Source organism: Cnephaeus nilssonii, assembly GCF_951640355.1.
Source record: "Cnephaeus nilssonii genome assembly, chromosome: 18".
Lineage (NCBI taxonomy): Eukaryota > Metazoa > Chordata > Mammalia > Chiroptera > Vespertilionidae > Cnephaeus > Cnephaeus nilssonii.
In genome coordinates, this window is record NC_137089.1 from 3,196,894 (window position 1) to 3,221,601 (window position 24,708).

The 24,708-nt window shown below is 55.6% G+C and overlaps 1 protein-coding gene across 4 annotated transcripts in view; it reads left to right on the top strand.

Moving 5' to 3' along the window:
* ZFAT (zinc finger and AT-hook domain containing) overlaps positions 1–24,708 on the top strand; it is a 119,072-nt gene that overhangs the window by 46,127 nt on the left and 48,237 nt on the right. Inside the window, exon 1 of one of the 4 annotated variants that reach the window (XM_079796545.1) lies at positions 11,451–11,783. The exons of 2 other annotated variants lie outside the window; for them this stretch is intronic. In XM_079796545.1, coding sequence (XP_079652671.1) covers positions 11,609–11,783 — 175 coding nt within the window. In that variant the 5' untranslated portion in view covers positions 11,451–11,608. Of the gene's footprint in view, positions 1–11,450; positions 11,784–24,708 lie in introns of those variants that run through there. One more of the 4 variants, XM_079796546.1, reaches the window with a different exon arrangement.

Sequence of the window (24,708 nt, forward strand, 5' to 3'; positions counted from 1 at the left end):
GGGGCGGGGGGCGCTGGACACCCGCCTGGGCAGCTCCGGAGGGACCACTGTTAGTTTCAGGGATTTGGTGAGCTGGTTTCTCCATTCAGCCATCGCTCAAAGCCGAATTATGTATGTCAGTATATCACATGTTATTTTACATGTGCATACACATTAAAAACAAAATGCGTACTCCTGACTCACCCCTCCCTAATGGCTTCGCCGCGCTTTACCAGGGCGAGCCCTGGAGGCCACCCTGCTCCATGGTGAAGCTACCAGGGGGTCCCACAGCCCAGCTCGTCCCCGCTCCGTGACGTCGAGCTGGCAGCTTGCAATAGGCCAAGGTGGGGATCATCACACCATGGAAACCAGCGACACCGTAAAGCCAGGTGTGTGTAAAAATATATATATATATATAAAAGAAAAGTAAAAGCAGGGTGGGATTGAGAGCGCCATCTAGTCATCGAAATGCATACAGAACTGTAGGGTTTTCTCTCCCAAACATAAAAAGAAGGAAATGCACGTCAGACCTATGGGATGGCTGCCACGGAGGGTCGGGTTCGCCCTGCCAGCAGTGTCTACCGAGCAGTCAGCGGGACGGTGTATCCCCGAGTCTGACACGGCCCTGGCCGCTGGCCTCTCCCCTCCCTCTGGCCGCAGAGGCTGTGCTGCTCTTAGGAGCCACAGTCACGGCTGTGTGCGTCCTGCCTTCACGATCTGTGCACGAGGCCCTGGTGTGGGCAGCGTGCGCGTCCGCACGGCAGAGCGACAGGCCACCTCACCTCCGTCTCCAGTGTGTGGTCCCACTCCCCCTGCACAGGAGCCACCTGGAGGAGCCGGATGTTTTGCCCCCGATGAGAGAGCTAGCGAGGACCATTGGCCCGGCAAATACGGGGTTACCTGGTTCCCGGCCCAGGAGAGGGAGGTCCATGTGGACTTCTCAGGGTCTGAGGCCCCAGAGCCACGTATCCACCTCTGGATGCGCTCCCGCGTATTGCTCCTCTGAGGCAGGAAGCAAACAGTGTTCTAACGATGGGCTTCGGTGTGAGTTTGAGGCTGGCAGGGCCTGGAGAGCTCAGAGCAGCCCTCTCCTTGGTTCACATTAGAACAAGGCGGCTCGGAACACAAGCTTTCTAACTTGCCCCAGGCCCCATGACGTTTTCCTCGGAGCCGCGCGTCCAACTCGGAGTTACGCCAGGTGTGGCCTGATGGAAGGAGATGCACGGACACCCAGGAACCTACGGCCACTCACTAGCTATGGCCCTTGGACAAGCCGCTGGGCACTCAGGCTACTGTTTCTCCAGCGGGAAAGGGGGTAACGCCTCGTGTGGCTCATGCGACTCCTGCCAAGATCACTAATTCCCACGTCTGTTCATTTACTCACCACATTCATGGTGGCAGCTTGTCTGTGCCAGGCACTGGGGCGGGCACGGGATGTCGTAGTGAGTATCTCAGATCCCACCCTTGTGGAGCCTACAACCCAGGAAACTTGTATTCAAGTAGCTAAATACCGAGGCTGGCGAAAGTAGGTTTACATTTTCACTACAAATAAATAATACAGAATTAATAAGAATATAAGAATAAACTGTTTCATGTACTCACAACTAAAGCCTACATGTGTCCACCCCTGTAAATGTGTCCGTAAATCTAATCACTGAGCCCTGGGACTCAGGGCACCATATATTCATTGAAAAACAATACGGTGTTTTTTCATAAACATAAAAATAAGAAAATGCAGCCCTAGCCGGTTTGACTCAGTGGATAGAGCGTCAGCCTGCGGACTGAAGGGGCCCAGGTTCGATTCCGGTCAAGGGCACATGCCCGGACTGCGGGCTCAATCCCCAATAGGGGGTGTGCAGGAGGCAGCCAGTCCGTGATTCTCATTGATGTTTCTCCCTCTTCCTTCTCTGAAATCAATAAAAATTTATTTAAATAAAAAGGAGAATGCACATCAGAGCTATTTGAAGGACTGCCCATGGCAGGTAGGGGTCTGTTATGTCAGCCCTATCTACTGAGCGTTAAATGGGACGGCATGTCCATGTTTCTAACATGGTCCTGCCACTTCATGGCACCTTGGGCACGTTAGAAAACGAGTTTTCTGAGCCGGGTTATTCTGATCATGTGAAGAAAGGCAGGTTCTGTTCTGACCTCTCCAAGGTCCCTACCAACTTCAACCTCACACCTGCAAGTTAGTCATTGTCATAAGGCAAGAGTATGGATACTGAGGGTGATAGAGAAGGGTGCATTTTTATCTGAGAGGTCAAGGGTGATTTGGGCCGCGACCCCTCACTGGCCTTCTCCAGCCTGGCAGCCTTACGGGATCCTGCAGGGAGCGTGGGTCTGCAGAAGCCTTTCGCTGGTTCCAAGTCGAAGCCAGTAGGCCAGCCGCTGGCCTTGAGTGGCGGTTCCTGCCACGGTTCGATTCCCGGTCAGGGCACATGCCCAGGTGTAGGCTCGATCCCCTGTGTGGGGCGTGCAGGAGGCAGCTGATCAATGATTCCCTCCCATCATTGATGTTTCTGTTTCTCCCTCTCCCTTCCTCTCTGAAATCAATAAAAAATATATTAAAAAATAAAAAAGACTCCTGCTCTCCCACCTTCCCGGCGCCCCCACGGCAGGTGGTGACGCAGTGGACGTGTGCAGGAACACGGCTGGACCGCCGCCCTACTAAGACCTGGAGCAGAGGCAGGTGGTGAGCAGCTTGTAGCCATGAGACCTCGCTTCCCCCAGCCCACCCACCCCAGCGCGGAGCAAGCGGCAGGTGCGGGTCCCACGCCCCGGGTGTCCTGCTGACACAGGAGGAGGACGGAGCCGCCAGAGTGGAGGCAGGACCGGGCGATGCCCAGCTGATAAGCGGATGAGGTTGCTCTCCCTCCCCACCCCTCCTGCGGGCGGCCGGGCAGCCGTGCGCGCTCAGCTGGGAAATGGCTCTGTCCAGGCCATCGCTGCTGCGTGCCCGCAGCCCTGGACACACCACGTACTGTCACACCTTAGCCCGTGCTGTGCCCTCTGGGGCGTGCCCCGCCTCCGGGCAAGCACCCCCTTGCTCTGCAGGACCACCGGGCTCGGGTTTCGGCTCCTCTGAGCTGTTGCCCTAATTCCAGGGTGGGTTCGGCAGCGCCTCCTGCGCCCGCCTGGCCCCAGGCCCGCCCCTCTTTGATGCGCTTGCCACACTGCCCTGCAGTTATATCTTCACACGATCGTCCCCTCCTCCCGGAAAGCCAGCTCCCCGGGGACGAAGCCCAGCTCCCTGCAGAGCCTGGCACCTGACGGTTGCTCCGTGAATGTCCATGGGACGCCGTGACTGCTGAGAGTGACTGTGTGACATGGGGCACACATAGGAGACAGATGCTCCGAAGAGGCGCCACGTGCATGAAAACTGCCCCCCACAGCCCGGCCGGCGTGGCTCAGAGGTTGCACATCAACCTGTGAACCAGGAGGTCAGGGTTCGATTCCTGTTCAGGGCACACGCCCTGGTTGAGTGTTCCATGCCCAGTGTGGGGCATGCAGGAGGCAGCCGATCCATGATTCTCTCTCATCATGGATGTTTCTCTCTTCCTCCCTGAAATCAATAGAAATATATTTAAAAACAAAAACAATTTCCTCCCCCCAGGACACAGGACCAGCCCTTTGCCGCAGTGAGCCGTGCTGCCTGCCCCTGCCCTGGCTGCGAACCTGCCGCCCCGGCTTCAGAGAGAACCCCAGTGGAAACATGGGGAGGCCGGGTCTGGCCCAGCGGTGCCCTGGCCAGCGCCAGCACAACCAGCCCTAATAGGATTTAGCTGCCCCGGATGCAGGCAGACGAAGCCAGTGGTAACTGGATAAGATTCCTTAGCAGGGGCTGACCACTTATCTTTATGGTCATGCAGTGCTCATGTTAGGGCCACACTGAAGCCCTCGGAGCTGCTTAAGGATATGGGGTCAGGCCCTAGCCGGTTTGGCTCAGTGGGTAGAGCGTTGGCCTGTGCGAAGGGTCCCGGGTTCGATTCCGGTCAAGGGCACGTGCAACCAATCGATGTGTTTCTCTCACATTGATATTTCTCTGTCTTTCCCTCTCTAAAAATCAATGGAAAAATATCCGCGGGTGAGGATTAAAAAAGAGAGAGAATATGGGGTCAGAATCACACAGGCCTGGGCTCCAGTGTCATTTTTGCTGCTGCTGATTAGGTTCGTACCCTCCCTGGGCCCCAGGTTTCTCACGTGCAAACATGAGCATCCTAATCCCTGGAGTGAGGATGAGGGCTGCATGCTCTGTGTCTGCGCAGCCATGGCCATGAGGCAGCCATTCCCTTTCCTCGCCGGGACCCGGGTTCCAGTCCCAGTTGTTATCTCACTTCGTGACCAGGGACTTGTCACGGGGTCAGAGACAGAGACTCACAGACCAACCGCTGCCCTGCATCTATTTTTTTAAAGCACCTTTTTATTGGTTTCAGAGAGGAAGGGAGGGGGTGAGGGAGAGAGAAACGTCTGTGATTTTTGAGAATCACTGTGTTGCAGAAGTTGTTTTGGTTTCAGAGAGGAAGCGATGAGAGAGAATCGCTGATTGGCTGCCTCTGGCACGCCCCACCCTGGGGATCGAGCCCGCAACCCGGGCCTGTGCCCTGCCCGGATCAAACCCGGGATCCTTCAGTGCGCAGGTCCACACTCTATCCACTGAGCCACACCAGCCAGGGCAACAAAAATATATTTGAAAAGAAGAGAAGAGAAATGGCGGGGACACGTGGAATGCCCGGGGGTCAAACAGGCCGGCAGAGGGAGTGGGACGGGGCCCCTCACAGCAGAGACCAGGGTGGCAGCCGCACCGCCTTTCACTGCCCGGGTCGCTCCCCCCACCCCCTTACCCCCCCCCACACACACACCCCGCCGAGCGGCTGCTCCCCCCTGCTGCTCTGCACACCGCGGGCACAGAGGGAAAACGGCTCCTCCCCACCTTCCCTCCCTTATGCCCGGTCCCCGGACAGCGGGTCAGAACCTGAGTGGACGATGGGGTCCTGCAGAGAGGCCTGGGCCGACTGTCCCTGTGTCCAGTCCCCAGGAGGCCGCTGTCCCTGTGCCCCTGTCGCGTGCTGTCCTCGCGGCCTCGGAGCCAGGCCTCCTCTCTCCTTTCCCCGCAGGACCTACGTGAAGGGCTTGGTGGGCGCCCCGGGGCAGTCAGCCTGTTTGTGCCCTGGCCTCCCCACCCCCTCCGGCCGCAGCTGTGACTCCCTGCCCAGCAGCCAGCCCGGCGGGCGGTCAGGTCGGTGATCTGGGCCCCGATGCGGAGGGGCCTCACGGCTGCTCGGTGAACGAGGAGCCCACGGAATCCCTGCCCTCGGGGTTCCCCGGGAAGATGCCTGCTCTGCCCGCTCCGGCGTTCCCTGCACAGCCCACGTGGAGCCGAGAGAACTGCTCACGGCTGGCGTGCCCCCCACACCCTGCACCTGCCTCCTCGCCCCGCCGTGTCTCAGGCACACCCGCAGCCACATTTCTACGGCCTCGCTCTCTGTGGTGGTTGTTAATCCTCACCCGAGGATGCTTTTTCCATTGATGTTAAGAGACAGTGGGAGGCAGGGGGAGAGACGGAGACGGAGAGAGACAAACATCGATGTGAGATTGGTTGCTTCCCGCATGCGCCCCGACCAGGGCCGGGGATCGAGCCTGCAACCGAGGTCCGTGCCCTTGACCATAATTGAACCCAGGACCCTTCCGTCTGTGGGCCAATGCTCTACCCACTGAGCCACACCGGCCAGGGCTGGCCTCACTCTGTGAAGCAGCTGCGTGCTATTTCCCTGTTCAGATGAGCCATGCCCTCCGGTCATGGACACCCAGATGCCTATGCCTTTTGCAATCCGTTTTTCCCTCTGCTCTGACACCTAAACGGTGCTGTGAGCACAGGGCCACAGGACGAATGTTCCGTTCTCCTCTCCCGCCCATCGCTCCCCCTCCGCCGCCCGGCTCATTGGTCCCCCGATGTGCCCGGCACTCTGGCTTTTCCTCCTGTGGGTGGGACCCCCATTTTTTCATGCCCCGGTACTACTACTGGTAGTTGGCTTACAGTCAATCTATTGCCACTTACACATCTATTAACTTTTCTCTAAACTATTTAAACACAGACAAGTGGCCCAGCCGGCGAGGCTCAGGGGTTGAGCGTCGACCCAGGAACCCGGAGGTCACGGTTCGATTCCCGGTCAGGGCACACGCCCGGGTTGCGGGCTCCATCCCCAGTGTGGGGTGTGCAGGAGGCAGCCGATCCATGATTCTCTCTCATCACGGATGTTCATCTCTCTCTCCCTCTTCCCTCCTCTCTCTCTGAAATCAATAAACATATATTTTAAACACGGACAACTGATCAAAACGTAAAGCCTCACAAACAGATGGCCTCGCACATTCACACACTCGGTGAAATCCCCCCGTTTCTTCTGTCGGAGGCTAACATCACTTCTGGATGCTTCGGACACCTTAAAAACACAGGAATTTTCACTGTGCCCGCACCCAAGCCCGCCTGTAAGTCATAACTGTTGTTCTGATCAACTTGTTACCCCCACAAAACATGTCTGCACGCCCCAGGACTGCAATATCAGACCCCGGGGAGAAAGGTGACTTTCCCAGGCAGCCTCTGTGGGTCGCTGGGTTCCCGGTTGGAACCGAGTCCTTCAAGGTGACTCCCTGGCAATTGCTGGGCGGGGCTCCCTCTCTCAGACCAGGTTCATCTGCTGTGTCCACAGGACGGATAAGCAGGCTCTTGCGACCTTTACCTCTATGTCCTTTAAGTCCTGGGCAGACGATGTTCTGCCTCAGTTTACAATTAACTTCATTATGCCTCATTTCATTTTAATTAGCAGGGCCATATGGCATTTTAATCAACCAGCCATTCTCCTAGGACATTCGGTTAATGCATTAACTTGAAAAACCCATGACTACAGTCAACTCTCTCTCCACCGGCTTACGTCTTGACCTGCCCCCTTCCCGGTTTAGGTGTGGGTCCTCCTCTCTCTGGATTCTCTGACTCACTCACAGTCCTCTTATCTGCTCTTCTCGATTCACAGAGACATAGCATTCCATAAACAGATACGTGGAACTCCAGGGAAGAAGCAGAACCCCATGCACGCCAAACTTCCCTGCTTCCTCAAACACCTGATTTCCACCCTTTGAATCACATCTAGCATTGTAATTGCACATTTATTTTTTAATATATTTTTATTGCTTTCAGAGAGGAAGGGAGAGGGGGAGAGAGAGAGAAACATCAATGAGGAGAGAGAATCATTGATGGGCTGCCTCCTGCGCGCCCCACACTGGGAATCAAGCCCACAACCCGGACATGTGCCCTGACGGGGAATGGAACCATGACCTCCTGGTTCATAGGTTGATGCTCAACCACTGAGCCATGTTGGCCGGGCTAATGGCACATTTATATGTGTGCATTAGTGCATACACTATTAACCTCTCCTTTCCATATATATCTGTGCATTAGTGCATACACTATTAACCTCTCCTTTTCCTCATCGAGGGCCGTGGCTTTTCACAGACAGGTTGTACTTGTAGTCCATCTGGTTATTCTTTGTGACGTGCAGGTTGTCTCGCCCTGACCAGAGGGACCCCCTTCCCTTCAGCTGGCCCTTTGTCTCTTCAGCAATAGCCCGGGTTTATTTATTTTTTCTTCTCACAGCTTTCTGGTTTTCTGGCAGCAGCGGATGTTCCAGGCCATTCTGATTTCCCCCAGCTCCCAAACGGGGCTCAGCTTCTTTGAAGGAGCCCTGGCTGCTGCTAATGAAATGCCCCACGGAGGTCAGTATTCGAGTGCCGGGGAGCAGTGGACGGTGATCAGATGGCTCTGCACGGCCACGGAGAAGACAGGACTCAGAGAGGTGGCGCTTCCTGAGGTCGTAACCGTGTTCACGGCGAGACTGCTCAGATCATTCTGACATTACTATACTCTTTCATACAATTTAAAAAATATTTTAAAATGTGTTTTTATTATTTTTAGAAAGGAAGAGAGAAGGATATATAAACATCAGTGAGGATAGAGAATCATGGATCAGCTGCCTCCTGCACACCCCCTACTGGGGATCGAGCCTACAACCCAGGCATGTGCCCTGAACAGGAATCGAACCAGCGACCTCTTGGTTCATGGGTTGATGCTCAACCACTGAGCTGTGCCGGCTGGGATATCCTATCTAATAAAAGAGTAATATGCAGATTGATCATCACTGCAACACACAATATAGCTGCCCCCATGTGGTCAAAGATCCTGCCCCCATGTGGACACAAGATGGCCACCACAAGATGGCCAGCAGGAGAGGGCAGTTGGGAGGCACCTGGCCTGCAAAGGAGGGCAGTTGGAGGTGATCAACCCTTCAGGAGAGGGCAGTTAGGGGTGACCAGGCCGGCAGAGGAGGGAAGTTGGGGGCAAACAGGCTGGCAGCAGAGTGGTTAGGGGGTGATCAGGCTGGCAGGCAGAAGCGGTTAGGGGCAATCAGGAAGGCAGGCAGGCAAGCAGTTGGGAGCCAGCAGTCCTGGATTGTGAGAGGGATGTCCGACTGCCCGTTTAAACGGGCAGTCGGACATCCCTCAAGGGGTCCCATATTGGAGAGGGTACAGGCTGGGCTGAGGGACAACCCCCCTCCGTGCACGAATTTCGTGCACCGGGCCTATAGTGTGTGTGTGTGTGTGTGTGTGTGTGTGTGTGTGTGTGTGTGTGTGTATATATATATATATTTTTTTTTCTTTCATACAATTTCAAATGGACTCTACAATGTGCCTACTTAGATTTTTAACATCTCACTCAGACTGTGATTAACCCCAACTCTGACTTCATCATTGCTGTATGCCTCTAGGGTCATTATTTTGAGGTCACCTGTATGTATCCTTTCTCAAGAAAGTATCTTATAAAAACAAGCATGCCCTGGCGGGTGGCTCAGCTGGTTGGAGCATCATCCTGTAGGCCACAAGGTTGCGGGTTTGATTCCTGGTCAGGGCACATACCTCAGTTGCTGGGTGGATCCCCTGTTGGGGCTTGTATGGGAGGCAAGAGATCAATGTTTCCCTCCCCAAAAAAAAAAAGCATATAATTATTCTGTTTTCATGTAATGAAAATTATTCTTTTGTCGCATAGCTGTTAGCTATAATTATAAAAGTATTGACACAAATACACTCAATTATTTAAATTAATTATTGATTTGTAACTAAATGCCATTTCATGTTGCTACATTTGTTGACACCCGTTCACGCACGTGCAGCTGTGAGCGGCTGGCGGCCGTCTGGGAGGCTCCTCTGCTCTAGGGACCACCGTGGAGGCAGGATGCCACTAACGACATAATTTGGAGCAATTTATATTTAATTCCGCGAATGCCTCTTCATTAACTGACGGCATTTTGAGCGATTCCTGGCAAATGAAAAGAATAAAGATGTTTGCCGGTTGAAAATGTGCAAATCACCCGGCGAAGCCATGGAGGAGCCAGCGGTGACTTTTTTTTTTTTAAGATTTGACTTTGATATATTCTGAGGCAAAGGGGTTTTGAGACAAATTTTAAATTGCTTCGTTTCCAAAATTCATTTGGGTTCCGCCCATAATCAATAGGTACCATTTAAAGGCCGCCGCGGGAAAGGCAATCGGCACGAAGCCGATATGTCAGCAACCCGGGACGACCCTCGGCTCCTGAAGGAAATCGATCCACGGCAAAGGAGCGGTGATTGTAAATGTTTACCGTCCAGAAAGGGAAAGCTTATCGCTGCGGCCGTTTCCAAACTAAAGACGGGGATTGGCACCACCTGGCCACCCAACCAAAGGGGGTGCGGTGGGTGAGTCCCAACAGCCCTCCCGTTGCCCTGGATCTGGCGCTTGCGGGAGGGTGTGTGGGTGACCGGGGACATCCCAGATCGAGAGAAGGTCCTGCGGGAAGAGCACGGGGCGTGGAGCGCCCAGGCCACACCGGGGTCTTCGTGGACTTGCTGTTGAGCTCAGCAAGCACAGCCCCGCTCTGAACACGCCTTCCCGCCTCTGCACAGGGGTGCCGATCTCCCTGCGCAACGCCAACCCCTCCGGTGCTGGGTGGCAGAGGGGGTTCCTCTGGGCATATATTTGATGGGCAAATGCGGGGCCTCAGAATGACTCCTTAGGTCCCAAGAACGGAATGAAGGAACAAGGCAGAAAGGCTCTGAGAAGTCGTGGCACCAGCTCGAGTGAGGCTGCTGCAAACAGGGAGTGGGTGGGCTGGCTCAGCAGCACTGCGGGGGGCGCTGGGAAGCGGGGTGACAAAGCCGTAGGTCAGGCTTCTGTGCTCGGGCAGCTCGGGGAGAGGGCTGTGCCCACAGTAAGTGTGACGGGTGTGGGACTGCAGGGCACGAGTGGGCAGAGCAGCCGCAGGGCTGTCCCACGGTCCGAGGGGGAATTTCCCCAAACTGAGCAGCAACGGGGGAGCTCCTTCCACCATAAACATAAGCCAGCGTTTCCCAACCTTCTCTCTCCTACTTTTTCCTGCCTTGTCTGCAACACGTCTACCATTTTAAGTTGAGTAATTTAAAAGAAATGTATTTAAAAAGAAAACTTTATATTACTACCACGAGCGGAACACACACACACACACACACACACACACACACACACACACCATCATTTGTTAGGAACGGAAGATAACCTTAACAATACAAGCAGCACAAACGCATTCATTTCTTTAACAAACAGCTGTCAGGTCGGGCTCGGTTCCAGTTTCTGGGGCTAAAGGGTGGCCACGAGGGACAAAGCAAGCCATTGAGAAAAGCCAGCGAGAGACAGTGACAGACCCTGCGTAGAAAAGACCAAGTGACCGAGGAGGGTTCCTCTAGAGGGGGTGATGGGGGGACCCTCGGAGGTGTCATTTGAGCAGAGACCTGAAAGATGTGGCAGGGCCGACCACCACCTTGGACTTGGCGCTTTGCGGGGAGGGAGTGTGGGTAACTTGGGTAAAAAACACACCACAAAACAAACCACCACCATGAAAACAAGGTGATTGCCTCTCAACTAGACCCTGTTGCCTGCAGAAGGCGTGTGTGAGCCAGAAGCAGGGGAAGGAGGGGTGTCAGAGGTGCGCCCACACCCAGCTGAGCCTTTCTGCAAGGCAGCCCGGAGGGTGGCGGGAAGGCGGTCCCCAGGTGGCCCAGGTGAGTCCTGTCTGCGTGGACTCCATCCGGTCCAGGTCCCTCCAGCCCAAAGCATCCACTTGGGGAAACACTGGCTTCGGTGTATGGTTCCCTTGAAGTTCACCCGATGGACACACTGGTGAACTGGGACCAAGCAGAGTTGACTCGCTGCCCCGGATTAGTCAAGGGCAGAACTGGGACACCAACTCTGAAGGCTCTTTCTATGTCCGGGCCGCCGCCCCACACCAGGCGGGGGGAGCACTGGCTGGCAGGCAGCAGAGCAGGGAAGGCTCCGAATCCCGGGATCCGCACTCCAGGCCTCCCGACAGCCGCTCCCCTGGAGGGGTTCAAAACGCGGAGCGGCGGAATCTGCGGAACCGGATGCAAAGCGCGGCCTCTGGCGCGAGCATGCGCAGTAGCCTGAGCCGGCCTCGCCGCGCTCGGCGCCGGGGGAGGGTCCTCCGGGGCGGACGTCCGCCACGCCGGCGTCAGCCGCCCGGGAGGAGGAGGGCGAAGACTCCAGCCGCCATGTTGGATGCCGCAGATTCGCCATAACCTCGCCGGCTCTTTTCTTAAAAAAATAAAAATAAAAACCGAAGCGTCGGCGGGGCGCCCCGCTTTGTCGGTGGGCACGGGAGGGGGCCCGGAAGAGCCCCAGGCTTTTTTTTTCCTCCGCGGTGGGGGCGTTGCCATGGAGACGCGAGCGGCAGGTGAGCGGGGCTGGGGCTGGGGGTGGGGGTGGAGGGGCGGTGGGGGTGGGGCGCGGCGCGAGGCCGCCTGCGGCTGGGGGCCCGGAAGAAGCGCGGCGGCCGCGGGGCGGCGGAGGGATCCGCGTCCTGGGGCGGGGAGCGCACGTAGCGGCGTCCTTCGACGGCACGCTCCGTCGCTGGCAGTATCCCGCCGCCTTGGGTTTTTTTATTAAAAAAAAAAAAAAAGAATATGTAACAAGGGTGCTGGCGGAAGCGGGGAGGCAGTGTTTGCGCGTGCGCGAGCCGTTTCCAGGGCGACGGGCGGGGCTGGGGCACGCGCCAGCGACGGATCCGGTGGCCACGTGGGCGGGAGGTTCGAGTCCAGGCGCTGCCAACTCTTTGGCCTGTGGTTGAGCCTCGGTCTTGCCTGGCCTCAGTTTCCTCCTCTGTGAAGTGGGTAGCACCTTTAGACCCGCGTGCTCGGCCAGGACGCCTGGAAGGGACAGAGTTCAATTGAGCTGCGGAGGAAGAGTGCCTTTGGGTCCCACTAGTCACTGGAGGATGCAGTAAACGCGAGGGACTGGCCTTGCAACTGGTGACCTGGTGACACGCCGTGATGAGTTGGCATTTACTCTCCACCTGCTGCCCAGGTCTGCGGGGGGGCCTTGTTCCCCGTCGTTAAGCTCCCATGCCACCTCCTCCAGGCAGCCCTCTCTGGTTTCTGGCTTCCGGGCAGAAGCAGGTTCTCAGCATTCTCCATGGAGTCCAGCCTTTGCTCTCTAGGCGGAGGCCATGTGGGAAGTGCCCACGTGAGGGGCACGGCAGGAATAGGGCTTGGCGGCGGGCACAGACCAGAGGGGCTGGAAAGACAGCCCGAGGTAGGGACGGGGTTGGGATGGGGTGGCTGCGTCCTGGCTCGTGTTTAGAGTCACGGTCAAGGTGTTGCCGGTGGAAATAGGGCTCCTCCACGGAGTCAAGAGACCCAGGCATGGGAGGGTGGGGTGTAGTGGTAAGATTTACTGGGGCAGAGCCCCAGCTGGTGTGGCTCAGTGGATAGAATGTCAGCCTGCGGACTGAAGGGTCCTGGGTTCAGTTCCTGTCAAGGGCACATGCCTGGGTTTCGGGCTCGATCCCTAGTAGGTGGGGTGCAGGAGGCAGCTGGTCAATGATTCTCTCTCATCAATGTTTCTCTCTCACCTTCTCTTTTCCTCTCTGAAATATCTCTCTCTCTCTCTCTCTCTCTCTCTCTCTCTCTCTCTCTTATATATATATATATATATATATATATATATATATATATATATATATATATATATGTATGTATATATACCCTACCTAATAAAAGGGTAATATGCAAATAACCATCACTCCGCTACGCCCATGATTGGGCCGGCGGGAGGCTGGGGGGCAGGACTCGGGGTGGCCTATCCGGCCGTTGAGAGGCGCCGGGGGCTTTTGGCTGGGTGCACGATAGGACACCCAGCTCCCCTGCCATGGAAAGCGGGGAGCTGGGTGTCTCTCTGTGCATACGGAGAGACTATAAGATGCCAAGAAAGAAACCACTACTAAGGAAAGGACTCAAACACTAAAACTATGGAATTTACAGGTAAAGAAATAGGAGAAAATCTTTGCTATTTGGAGGTAGCTAGTTAGCTTAGAAGGACATAGGAAACACTAACCATAAAAAAGTAATGATTAGATTTGTTAAAATTAACATCTTCTCTTGAAAAAAGACACCATTATGAAAATAAAAAGGCAAGTCATAGGGAGAAATTATTCACAATATGTATGTCTGAAACAGACTCTTATGGAGAATATCTATGAAGCAGTCTTACAATTCAATGGTAAGAATACAGACAACCCAATGTTCAAAATGTGCAAAAGATTTGAACAGACACATCACAAAAATAAGACCTATACCATCATGTGATGATTGATATCATTAGTCATAAGGGAAATGTGGATTAAGCCTCAGTGATTTTCTACAAAACACACTAGAAAGGCTAAAATTAAAAAGACTGACAATAACAAGTATTGGCAAGTATGAGGAGCCACTACAACTCTCATGTAGGTGGGAGTATAAACTGTTGCACCCACTTTGGAAAATGTATTGACAGTTTCTTAGAAAGGTAAACATTCCCTTACCATAGACCCAGCAATGTTACCTCTTGGTATTTAAAATAAGTCAATAAATCATAACATTTGTTCACACAAGGATTTGTACACAGATGTCCATTGTAGTCCTATATAATAAAGAGCTAATATGCTAATTAGACCAGATGGCAAAACAACCTTCCAGAACGATCAGTGGGCGGGGCTGTGAGGTAGCCGGGGCTTCGAGGGCTGAGTTCCTTGCACGAATTTCGTGCACCGGGCCTCTAGTATATATATAAAAGGCTTATTGGGGCAGAAATGAAAGCCTGCCCCCAGGTGCCCCGAGGCTGTGTCTCTTCCGTGCCAGGGGGTTCAGCTCCTCGCCACGACGGTCCTCCTCAGCCCAGAAGCAGGGCCGGGCCCAGAACTTCTGTGCCATGACTTCCGCCCAGGCCAGAGCTGAGTCCAGCCCCGTCTGTGCCCCCACCTGGCTGGCTTAGTCCGTGCTCCCCGCTGCGCCCCGGCCGCCGCTGTGCTCCCGCACCCAGGCTGGCGCCGAGCCCACAGGTGGAGCCGGTGTCTGGGTGCAGCCGCTGCCAGGCCTGCGAGGCGGCTACGGAGAGAAAACTGCGTGGACGACGGGGCAGGTGGACACGTGTTCCGGAGAGAGGGGCCTTAGTTAAGCTTTATGACCTTACCTTGGGCTGGAAGGACCAGCTCTTTCGCACTGACCAATCGCTTTCCGAATCCTTTGTGGCTTGTGCCGGGCCGCCCCTAACCAGGCAGGCCTTTCCCAGATGCGACCCCTCCCCTTTGTGGCTGCCCCCTTGGCTCCTGCTGCCATGTGCCTGGCAGAGGGGTTTCCCGTTATTGTTCTTTCTCTCCCTAGGCAATCCCGGCCGCCTCCTTCACGCTCACAATCTGGGCATGTGCCCTGACCCGGAATCCAACCCGTGACCTCTTGGTTCATGAGTCGTCACTCAACCACTGAGCCACACCGGCCGGGCTAGAGCTTAATAGTTAATTACAACAGTCCCCCGCTTATCCGCTTTTTCGATTTTCATGGTTTCAGTTACCTACCCATGGCCATCGCACCGTGATCCAAAAATATTAAAGGGAAAATTCCAGAAGTTAACAACTCGTGAGTTTTAAATTGTGCACCGTTCTGAGTAGCGTGATGGACTCTCCCGCTCGGTCTGTGAGTGACCCCTTGGTCCACCCACGTCTCCCTGCTACTCCCTCCGTAGCACCTCGGTGACCAGATCGACTGTCGGGGTGTCCCAGTGGGGGTGTTCATGAGAACGGCCCCAAAGGGCAAGAGTAGTGAAGCTGGCAATTCGGATGCGCCACAGAGAAGCCGCAAAGTGCTTCCTTTAAGGGCAAAGGTGAAAGTTCTCAACTTTGAAGCAAGCACAGGGAGTATAGTCAATACTATGGCAATAGCTATGCATGGTGCCAGGTGGGTACCAGACTTATCGGGGAGTACGCTTCGTAAGTTATATAAATGTCCAACCATATGCTGCGTGCCTGAAACGAAAATGAAATAATGTTGAATGTCAACTGTAATTCAAAAATATAAAAATCCTATAGAAAACATATTTGTTGGTGATACAATGAAAGCTTTCTCTTTGAAATTAAGAATAAAATAGGAATGCTTTTTATTGTCACTTCTATTTCACCTTTAAAAATTAATTTATTAAAAAATAAGTTTTTATTGATTTCAGTGAGAGGAAGGGAGAGGGATAGAAACATTAGTGATAAGAGAGAATCATCGATCAGCTGCCTCCTGCACGCCCTCTACTGGGGATTGAACCCACAGCTCAGGCACATGCCCTCACCAAGAATCGAACCCTGACCTCCTAGTTCATGGGTTGATGCTCAACCATGGAGCCACACTGGCCAGGCTCTATTTCATCTTTTATTGAAGATGTTGGCCAATAAGAAAAATATCTCAAAGATATAACAATTGAAATAAACAGATACAGTTTTAGTGTTCACAGAGAATATGATTGTGTATGGGAAAAAATCTGTAAATAAAATAGTAGAACTCATAAAAAATATCTCAATTCCATTAGGAAGAAACAGTTGTATGTGGGGGTTGTGGGGAGGCCGCGGGTTGAAGTGGCCGCCCTGGCTGAGCCCTGCTCACCCCTGGGCTCCTTGAACCCTGCGGGCCGAGGCTGCTGAGACGCCGTCAGAAGGAATCGCCCGGGTGGGGTCGTGAAGGAGGAACATCTGTGCTCGCTTTGCCGTCGCACCTCAAACTTCAGAGGTTAGCAAAGTAGTAAGTGCTTAGGGTGGAGCCTTCCGCGAGGGGTCCCCCGACAGGAGAGACCCGAGTCATTGACTGTAGGTGAGGGACGTCTATACACACCCAGGGGTGGGTTGTCACTGTGTCATCGCAAGACGAAGGGCGAGTACAGACACGGAGCGCGACCACATTTCCGAACTCCTCGCTGGTCTTGCGTTACCGTCCGCCTCCCCCCGAGCCCATGTACAGGTGGCCCGCGTCTGCGTGTGCGGGACAGACGGTGTCTGTGGGTTTGGTGCTGTCCGAGGTCTCAGGCCCCGCGGGGTCTTGGACCGTGTCCCCCGTGGACTGTGGTGCAGACACCAGCTCCCCGGGTGGCTGGGCTCGTCCCCCCTCATTCCGTGCAGTGTGGGTGCTCATTCAGATAGGGCTCCCTTCATCTGTTTCCGTTGTATTTTATTTTAGGGTTCCCCCCAGACTTGTCTATTTTTTACTTTTTGAAGTAGTATTTGAATTTCTAGAGTGAATGTATGTCTTGTGTTTTAGCGAAAGGAATGAACTCTGCTTCTTTTTTTGTGGGGGTAGGCATGGGGTCCTGGGGAGGCATGGGGGTCTGGGGAGTCCTGGGGAGGCGTGGGGGTCCTGGGAGGTGCAGGGGTCCAGGGGAGGCTGCGGGAGTCTTGGGGAGGTACGGGGTCTGGGGAGTCCTGGGGAGGCGCGGGGGGCGGGGGGAGGGGGTCCTGGGACCAGAGGGTCAGGAGCTTCCATTCCCTCTGCTGGGCCAGGCCCGGTCCCGCCCGCCCACCTTCCCTCACCGGCACTGACTGGTGTGTGGCCAGGAAGCCTGCGTAACCAGGCATTTGGCTGACACCGTTCTCAGGGCTGCTCCGTGAACTCTGCACGTGACCTCATGCGGAACACGCACGGTTCTCTGTTTACGGTGAATGTCTTTATTGCCTTCATCATCGAGCTCTTTGAGCTTTTGACTGTATTTTCCATTAAATGGTATTGATGGCTTTGGAGCGTATCATCTTTTAGGGGAGGCAGATTAAACACCATTAAATATGTGATTACAGCCGAAACCGGTTTGGCTCGGTGGATAGAGCGTCGGCCTGCAGACTGAAGGGTCCCAGGCTCGATTCTGGTCAAGGGCATGTACCTTGGTTGTGGGCACATCCCCAGTAGGGGGCGTGCAGGAGGCAGCTGATCATTGATTCTCTCTCATCCTTGATGTTTCTATCTCTCTCTCCCTCTCCCTTCCTCTCTGAAATCAATAAAAAATATCTTCTATGTATATAAAAGGCTAACATGCTAAGTGTCCGACTGGTTGCTAAGATGCGCACTGACCACCAAGGGGCAGACACTCAACGCAGGAGCTGCCGAGCTGCAGTGACTTGGCAGCGGCGGTTCTCGGGTGACGCACCCTGAAACCAGAGAGGAGGGAGCCTGATTCCTCGAGGGGCCATGCGATTCCACCTTCGGCCGTGCGTTACGTTGTTGCCCAAATCTGGTTACTGCATACTTGTGTTTGCGTTCCACACCCTGTACAACAGCAACTTTGCAGAGTGCCCTCTCGCACTCCGGGACCCCTCAGGGGATGGCGGAGAGCCGGGTCAGCCCGATCCCCGCAGGCCAGGCCGAGGGACCCCACATGCCAGAGGGACCCCGCTCACTCCGCAGATGCCCTCTGAGCCACGTCACCACTCCAGGTTCGGCCAGCCGGGGAGGGACCAGGGAGGTTGTCTCCAGGGCGTATCCAGCCTGCCTCGCCCAGCCCCGCCCCACCCTGCCCCGCCGGCCACCTTCTGATTAATTTCCTTTCAATGTGCACAAATCCATGCAGCGGGGCACTAGTATAAGAAACCCACAAAAACCCTGCAGTCACTAAGTTATTCTCACCAACAAAATTATTTATGTTCCTGGAGGGAGGGTCTATGCCTTACTCGTTGCTGGCTCAGTGTGTGATTTATATTGCACACTCGTTAAATGTTGAATTGTGAGATTAACACACATAAGTTAAAGTTACTTTTCCCCTGATCAGAAAGAACAGCTCAGGTGTCTGGAAAGGACACCTAATGCTGAGGTCATGTCTTAGCCCCAGGAAGAGGGAGCGGGCTGGTGGCTGCGTGGTGGCCGGGGCGTCTGGGGAGTCTCCTTCCCCGCGGCTCTTCTCGCTTGAATTGGAAGGTCTCTTCTGGAATGTGGAAGGACCTTCGGCGGGTCTGACTATTAAAGGCAGATCTTCCTCCTAGAATTAGTGTTCACGCTCAGAACACTTCAGAGCCAAGGCCGGTCTCAGCCTTTCCTTTAAAGTTCGCCGATGGGTCTGCACGTCTCTGACCTCTGCCTGCAGTCCCCCCCCCCCCCCCCCCCCCGGATGTTACTCTGTCTCCTTCGAGGACGACCCCCGGAGCCCGGGACACACAGCCGGCTGCCGAGCCGTGACCGTCACGAGTGGAAATGTGTCCGCTGCTGCTCTGCCCTAGCCGTGGGGCAGGGACTCTGGGCGGCAAGGGCCAAGTTTCCAGCCTTCACCTTCAGGAGCAGGAGGAAGGTGGTCAGCCGCACAGAGGGCCCGAAAGAAGCGCAGACGGCGGAACTGGAAACGCGGGGCCGGTGGCATTGGCCGTGGGCACCGCTGTCCCCTCACATCCACTGTACAGCGGGAGAGGACTTAGCACATAAAAATATTATTTATTTTAAAAATATACTTTTTATTGTTGATAGTATTACAGATGTCTCCCATTTCCCCCTCTTTACCCCCTTCCTCCCAGCCCCTGCCCCGCGCCCCCCCCCCCCCAGGTCTTTACTACCCTATTAGCACATTTAGAAAAAAAAAAAAAAAAAATATATATATATATATATATATATATATATATATATATATATATATTTATTGATTTCCGAGAGGAAGGGAGAGTGAGAGAGATAGAAGCATCAATGATGAGAGAGAATCACTGCCTCCTGCATGCTCCCCACTGGGGATCCAGCCCGCCACCTGGGCATGTGCCCCAACCGGGAATCGAACCGTGACCTCCTGGTTCATCGGTTAATGCTCAACCACCGAGCCACGCCGGTCGGGCAGCACATTTTGTTTTTAACATGGACGTGATTCCAGAGGCGTGTTCACTCTAGAGGCAGCCGTGATGACCGAAGGCTGCACGTGGGGGGGGGGGGCCGGGGGGGGGGGCCCGGGGGGGTCTTCCCACATCCTCAGAGCTGACCGCACATCTGCTGGGTCCTGCTGGCACTCAGCGAATGGGGGCTGCTCCTGCTTACCGGGAGGGTTTGGGGTGTTTCCCTTCGGCGGTGCAGGGCTCAATGTGAGCCTGCTCACTGCCCAGGCCCTCCCTGGGAGCGCGCTGGAAAACAACTTGAAGAGAAGGATGCCAAGCTGCAGCCCAGGAGAAATGTGGATGCCCGAAGTGAAAGTGCCACAGCGGGCCTGGCCTCAATGACAGCGGCTCCCCAGCATGTCTCTGTTACGTGGTTAATCCCGTTCCAGCAAAGGAGCACTCGCAGGGTTTCTCTTGCTTTTGATAAAATGTTAACTCGGTGAGCTGTGCAAGCTGGCGCGCTCGTCGGCATTTTATGAGAGACGTGATGATAATGCCACATAGTAGGGCGTGCACTTACTGTGACTGCTGCCCTGAGCCTCCCAGCAAGGGGGGGGCACCATGGAGATTATTTGGGGGTGGGAGGTGGGAGGACAGGTGCATAGGGGCCCCTCCAGGCTGTAGGGAGGTGGGTGCCCACGTCCTTGTGTTGGTCCAGGTGACGCTGACCATCTGTCTACACATTAGCCTCTGGATGAGGCCGGAAGACCAGTTCCACTTCTGCCAGGGCCCCTCATCTCTCAGAGGGAAAAGGGAGGCCTAAGGGTGTTCAGAGGCTCACACAGTATCCCCGACACTGGAGGCGAGCCAGTCGGGGGTTGGGAGCCCGGGCCCTGACTCAGGTCACTTCTGGGAGGCCACATGGCATTCACAGTGTCCCGCACCCTTCCCCCGGCCCCCCGTGCACATGCGGACACGGAAGCTGCAAGGGCCAAGTACCTGTGTCAGGGACTCAGGGCTGCTGGGGCTCAGGTGGGCTCTGGTCTGGGCCTCAGGGCCTCCTCTCACCCACCGTGTCGTTTTAAATAAGATTCACCTGCGAGTCCTGGCCAGTTTGGCTCAGTGGATAGAGCGTCGGCCCGCGGACTAAAGGGTCCCAGGTTCGATTCTGGTCAGGGGCATGTACCTTGGTTGCAGGCACATCCCCAGTAGGAGGTGTGCAGGAGGCAGCTGATGGATGTTTCTCTCTCATCGATGTTTCTGACTCTCTATCCCTCTCCCTTCCTCTCTGTAAAAAAAAACAAAATCAATAAAATATATTTTAAAAAAAAGATTCACCTACGAATCAGAATCTGTTCCTCCAATATCTTCTACTTCAAACATCCCCCTGTACTTTTTTAACAATTGATATGACTGCCCTAGCTGGTGTGGCTCAATGGATAGAGCGTCAGCTTGCAGACTGGAGGGTCCTGGGTTGGATTCCGGTCAAGGGCACATACCCCCATTGCAGGCTCCTCCCTGGCCCGGGCCCTGTTCGGGACACGCGCAGGAGGCAACCAATCGATGTGTTGCTCTCACACCGATGTTTCTGTCTTTTCCTCTCTTTTCCACTCTCCGTAAAAGATCAATGGAAAGATATCCTTGGATGAAGAGTAACAAAAGTAAAAATTAAAAAATTGATGACTTAACATGTAGTGAGTGCAGGGTGTCGTGCCCCAGTCGGCCACCAGAGGGCACCGCTAGCACGTGTATGGTGCCTGCCAGTGAATGAATGAGGGCCCTGTGCTTTGGGTGGTGGTGTTTTTGTTTGTTTGTATTTTCCCTAAAAAAGCTGTTTGCTGTGGTGAGTGGATAGCGTCCCCTCCCGGCACTCCCGTTCTCCGGCTCCCTGCTGCCTGCGGTGAGTTGCTGCAGTAAATCACAACCGGCAGAGCAAAGGCCCCTTTCAGTAGCTACCCTTCTTAGTGTAATTACTGTTTGAAATGTCTCTGTGACCACGACGCCAGCTGCAGACTGGGGACCAAGGCTTGCATTCCTCACAGGGACCTGCTCGCCTGTTACAGGAAATAGGCATTTTCCCCTGGCACTGTGCTGGCCGCCGGGTGGGTGGGTGGGTGGGCTGGCGGGCAGACGGGCAGAGATGTGGTCAGCTTGGAAGGTCAACTGGGTCAAGTGTGGACTTTTATCTGGCTGGGCTCCTTGGCAACTCATGAACGTCTCTGTGCCCAGCGTTCTGCTCTCTGAAATGGGGAAGATGGGGTGGTGCTGGGGGTGGTGCTGGGGTGATGATGGCCCGTCATCTGTTGGGCACTTCCCAGGACAGCAGGAGTCCGGTGCAGTCACAGCAGTGACGCTCTGGGTCAACAGAGGAGGCAGTTTGAGGCCCTCCTGCAGCTGGGGGCCAGGAGGTTGGGTGCCACTCTGAGCCGTAGAAACTTGAAGCTTGTCCTTCTCACGGCCGACACGTGGGACTCCCAGGGCGTCCAGCTGGGGGAGCCCCTGGCCTTCCCTGCCCGGCCTCCCCTAATCACGGGCCCTCGGTACTGGGCACGGCGCTCAGCTGGCCCATGCATCACATGGGGAGTTCTGGATCGGCTCTTCGTGGCGGGGGTGGGGAGTAGGGGAGGATGCTTGCCATGCCCGTGGGCTCTCCCCGGACCAGGAGCTGCTGCCTCCTCCAGAGGCACCTGGGTTGCCTGCCTCACCTGAATTTGCCCTCCCCTCTCTGCACACACGGCTGAGGGCAAGGCCGCCTCTGTGCGGCCCCAGGACAGCGGCGCCCCCCCGCCTGGAGTCCCCGCTCCGCCCTGCCCTGGCCCTGCCTCTGCCGTGCTGCCTGCCCGGGACCATGGCAGCTCCTTCCCCCGAAGCCCGCCTTCCCAGGTGCCTCAGCCACAGGGGGTCTGCGTCCGTCTGGGTCCGTGCTCCCCTGCGGCACGCATGTGGTTGGCATGTTCTCGTGTAGGCACATGCACATCCACGCGTGCACCCACAGCTGCTTTCCTGCCTAGAGTTCAGTGACCACGTAGCGTTGGCGCCACAGGCCCGGATCTGATCTGAGGGAAGTCCCGGTTCCCGCCTCCGTCACCTGGATGACACCTTCACGGCTGCCGTGCCAGCGGGGCCGGGGACAGCCAGCAGACTGCGCCCTGCACGAGGGCGCCACACCCCGGGGCTCGTTTCACGTGTAGATTCGTGTATTTGTCATGAGTTTTCAGCAAATGGTAGTTGTGTGTCCTGTTCCAACAAAATCAGTGGCCCTCACCGGTGTGGCTCAGTGGACAGAGCGTCGGCCTGCGGACTCAAGGGTCCCAGGTTCGATTCCGGTCAAGGGCATGTACCTTGGTTGCGGGCACATCCCCAGTAGGGGGTGTGCAGGAGGCAGCTGATCGATGTTTCTCTCTCATCGATGTTTCTAGCTCTATATCCCTCTCCCTTCCTCTCTGTAAAAAATCAATATATTAAAAAAAGATCAGTGTATTACGGCCACTTGCTGACAGGGGGCGCTAGTGTCTTAAGGAAGGGGTGCTGTCAGGGTCCCTGGGAGGAGGAGAGTGGAAGTGCCCGGCACTCAGAAAATGCTCTCCTCCTTCCCTCCCGGGAGTCAGGGTGCGGGGTCCTGCCGGGGTGCACCCAGAAGTGGGGCTCCGGCCGGAGGGTGACGTTGAGGGTGCCGAGTGGGGGTGGGGCCTTATGAGGAGAGAGCGGGGGTGGGCGTCGTGCTCTCCCAAGTCCACGGCCCGCCTCCCGGCACTGGGCCATGGAGGGCCGTGCAGCCCATGCCTGGACCCGCAGATGCCGCTGCATTTCCTGACCCAGGGACGCGCGCTTAGCATCTCTGCCACCGGAGGCGCCTCCCGTGTGATGAGGGGCCTTGTTTGTGTGGGGGTGTTCTTAGTGGTGTGGGTATCGGGGCCTCCTGAGACAGAGGTCGGATTTGAGGAGACACAATGAGCCCATTTCTCGGGATGGTTGTGAAGGTTGCACAGGCCCGGGGGAGCCTTGCTCGGGTGCCCGCCCCAGAGGGTGTCACTGACTTAAGCTCCTTCTTGTTTCTCCTCCTCTTCGAATCCCGTTACTTGGTTACAGCAAGTTCTCAGTACGGGTGACGATGACGGTGACGTGACACAGGGTGTGTCCATAGCTGTTAAAAGTTCGTAAAGCAGCCCGGCCGGCGTGGCTCAGTGGCTGAGCCTCGACCTATGACCCGGGAGGTCAGGGTTCGATTCCCGGTCAGGGCACATGTCGGGTTGTGGGCTCGATCCCCAGGGTGGGGCATGCAGGAGGCAGCGGTCAGTGATTCTCTCTCATCATGGATGTTTCTATCTCTCCCTCTCCCTTCCTCTCTGAAGGCAATAAAGAAAAATATTTTTTAAAAAGTTCCGTAAAATAAACGAAATGGAAGGAAGTGGTTGGCCCTCTCCCAAGCCTCGCTCCCCGAAGATAAAGGAACAAGGTGTTTTAAATTGTGCTGAGCTGCGCAGTGTTCGTGGACGAGAAGCGGAGTGGCTCTATGTGGCTCAGTATCCCCACTCGCCCTGGGAAGCAGCCAGCTCTCGCAGATTTAATAACCTCGGGGCGGGCGCAGAACAGGGAGCGGAAATGCAGCTCTGGGAGGGCCTGCCGCCCTCTGCTCCTGGGGAGCCGATGGAATGGGACGGAGCCGATGGAACGGGACGGGGCTGTGGCGCCCAGCTCGCCTTCGAGTTAATCAATCCCACGGAGCAGAGAGGATGATTTATACGGATCAGGGGGAGAAGGGAGAGACTTTTAAAAAGCGATCGCTTCTGAGGAACGTGATTTAATAGTCTGAGGATGTGGCACTCTATCTCCTGTGGCTGCTGATGGAGGCTTTGCACGGCCATGACCATGGGTTGCTTCACGCTGCAGCGTCCTTGTTGCGGGAAGACGGCGGTGGGCTGGGTGGGGCTTGCACGCGGCGGGTGGGGAAGGTGCCCTCAAAGGTGTGGGGTGCACAGCCAGTCTCCTGGGTCCCACCCCCTCCATCCTGAGATCTGGGGAGGGGGCCTCAGGACCAGGCCGGCTCCAGGACGTGTGCTTCCCGGGTCGCGGGGAAGGGGGGGGACCCGCAGGCTCCCAGTGACCCTGCCCAGGGGCCACGGGGCCCAGCCCACCTCCTGGGATCTGGGAGCCCATCCCAGTTCACGACCTTCTCCAGGGAGGAGCGGGGTCAGAGGCCCCACATGTTCCGGGCCCCCAGACCCAGGGGTGTCAGAGGTCACAGGACCCGGCTGATTGCAAGTCAGAGTTGGCAGCCAGGACTTGCTGAGGCAGCTGTTTTAAGATGTTCCTTCTTAACAGCCCAGAGCAGCTGACTAAAAACCAGTAAGTAATTCACAGGGCTGAGCGGTCACACCCCGACTCCGGGGCTTCCCTGTCGCTAAGGAGGAGTGCCTGGTACTTGGGCCTAAAAGTGCAGCCGCATGGCGGCATCTTCATCACAGTTAGCTAGCTGCCAGCGTGATGAGAGTTCGGGGAGGAGGTCCGTTTTCCTCACACTCGTCTGCTCTCTGCTCTGACACGG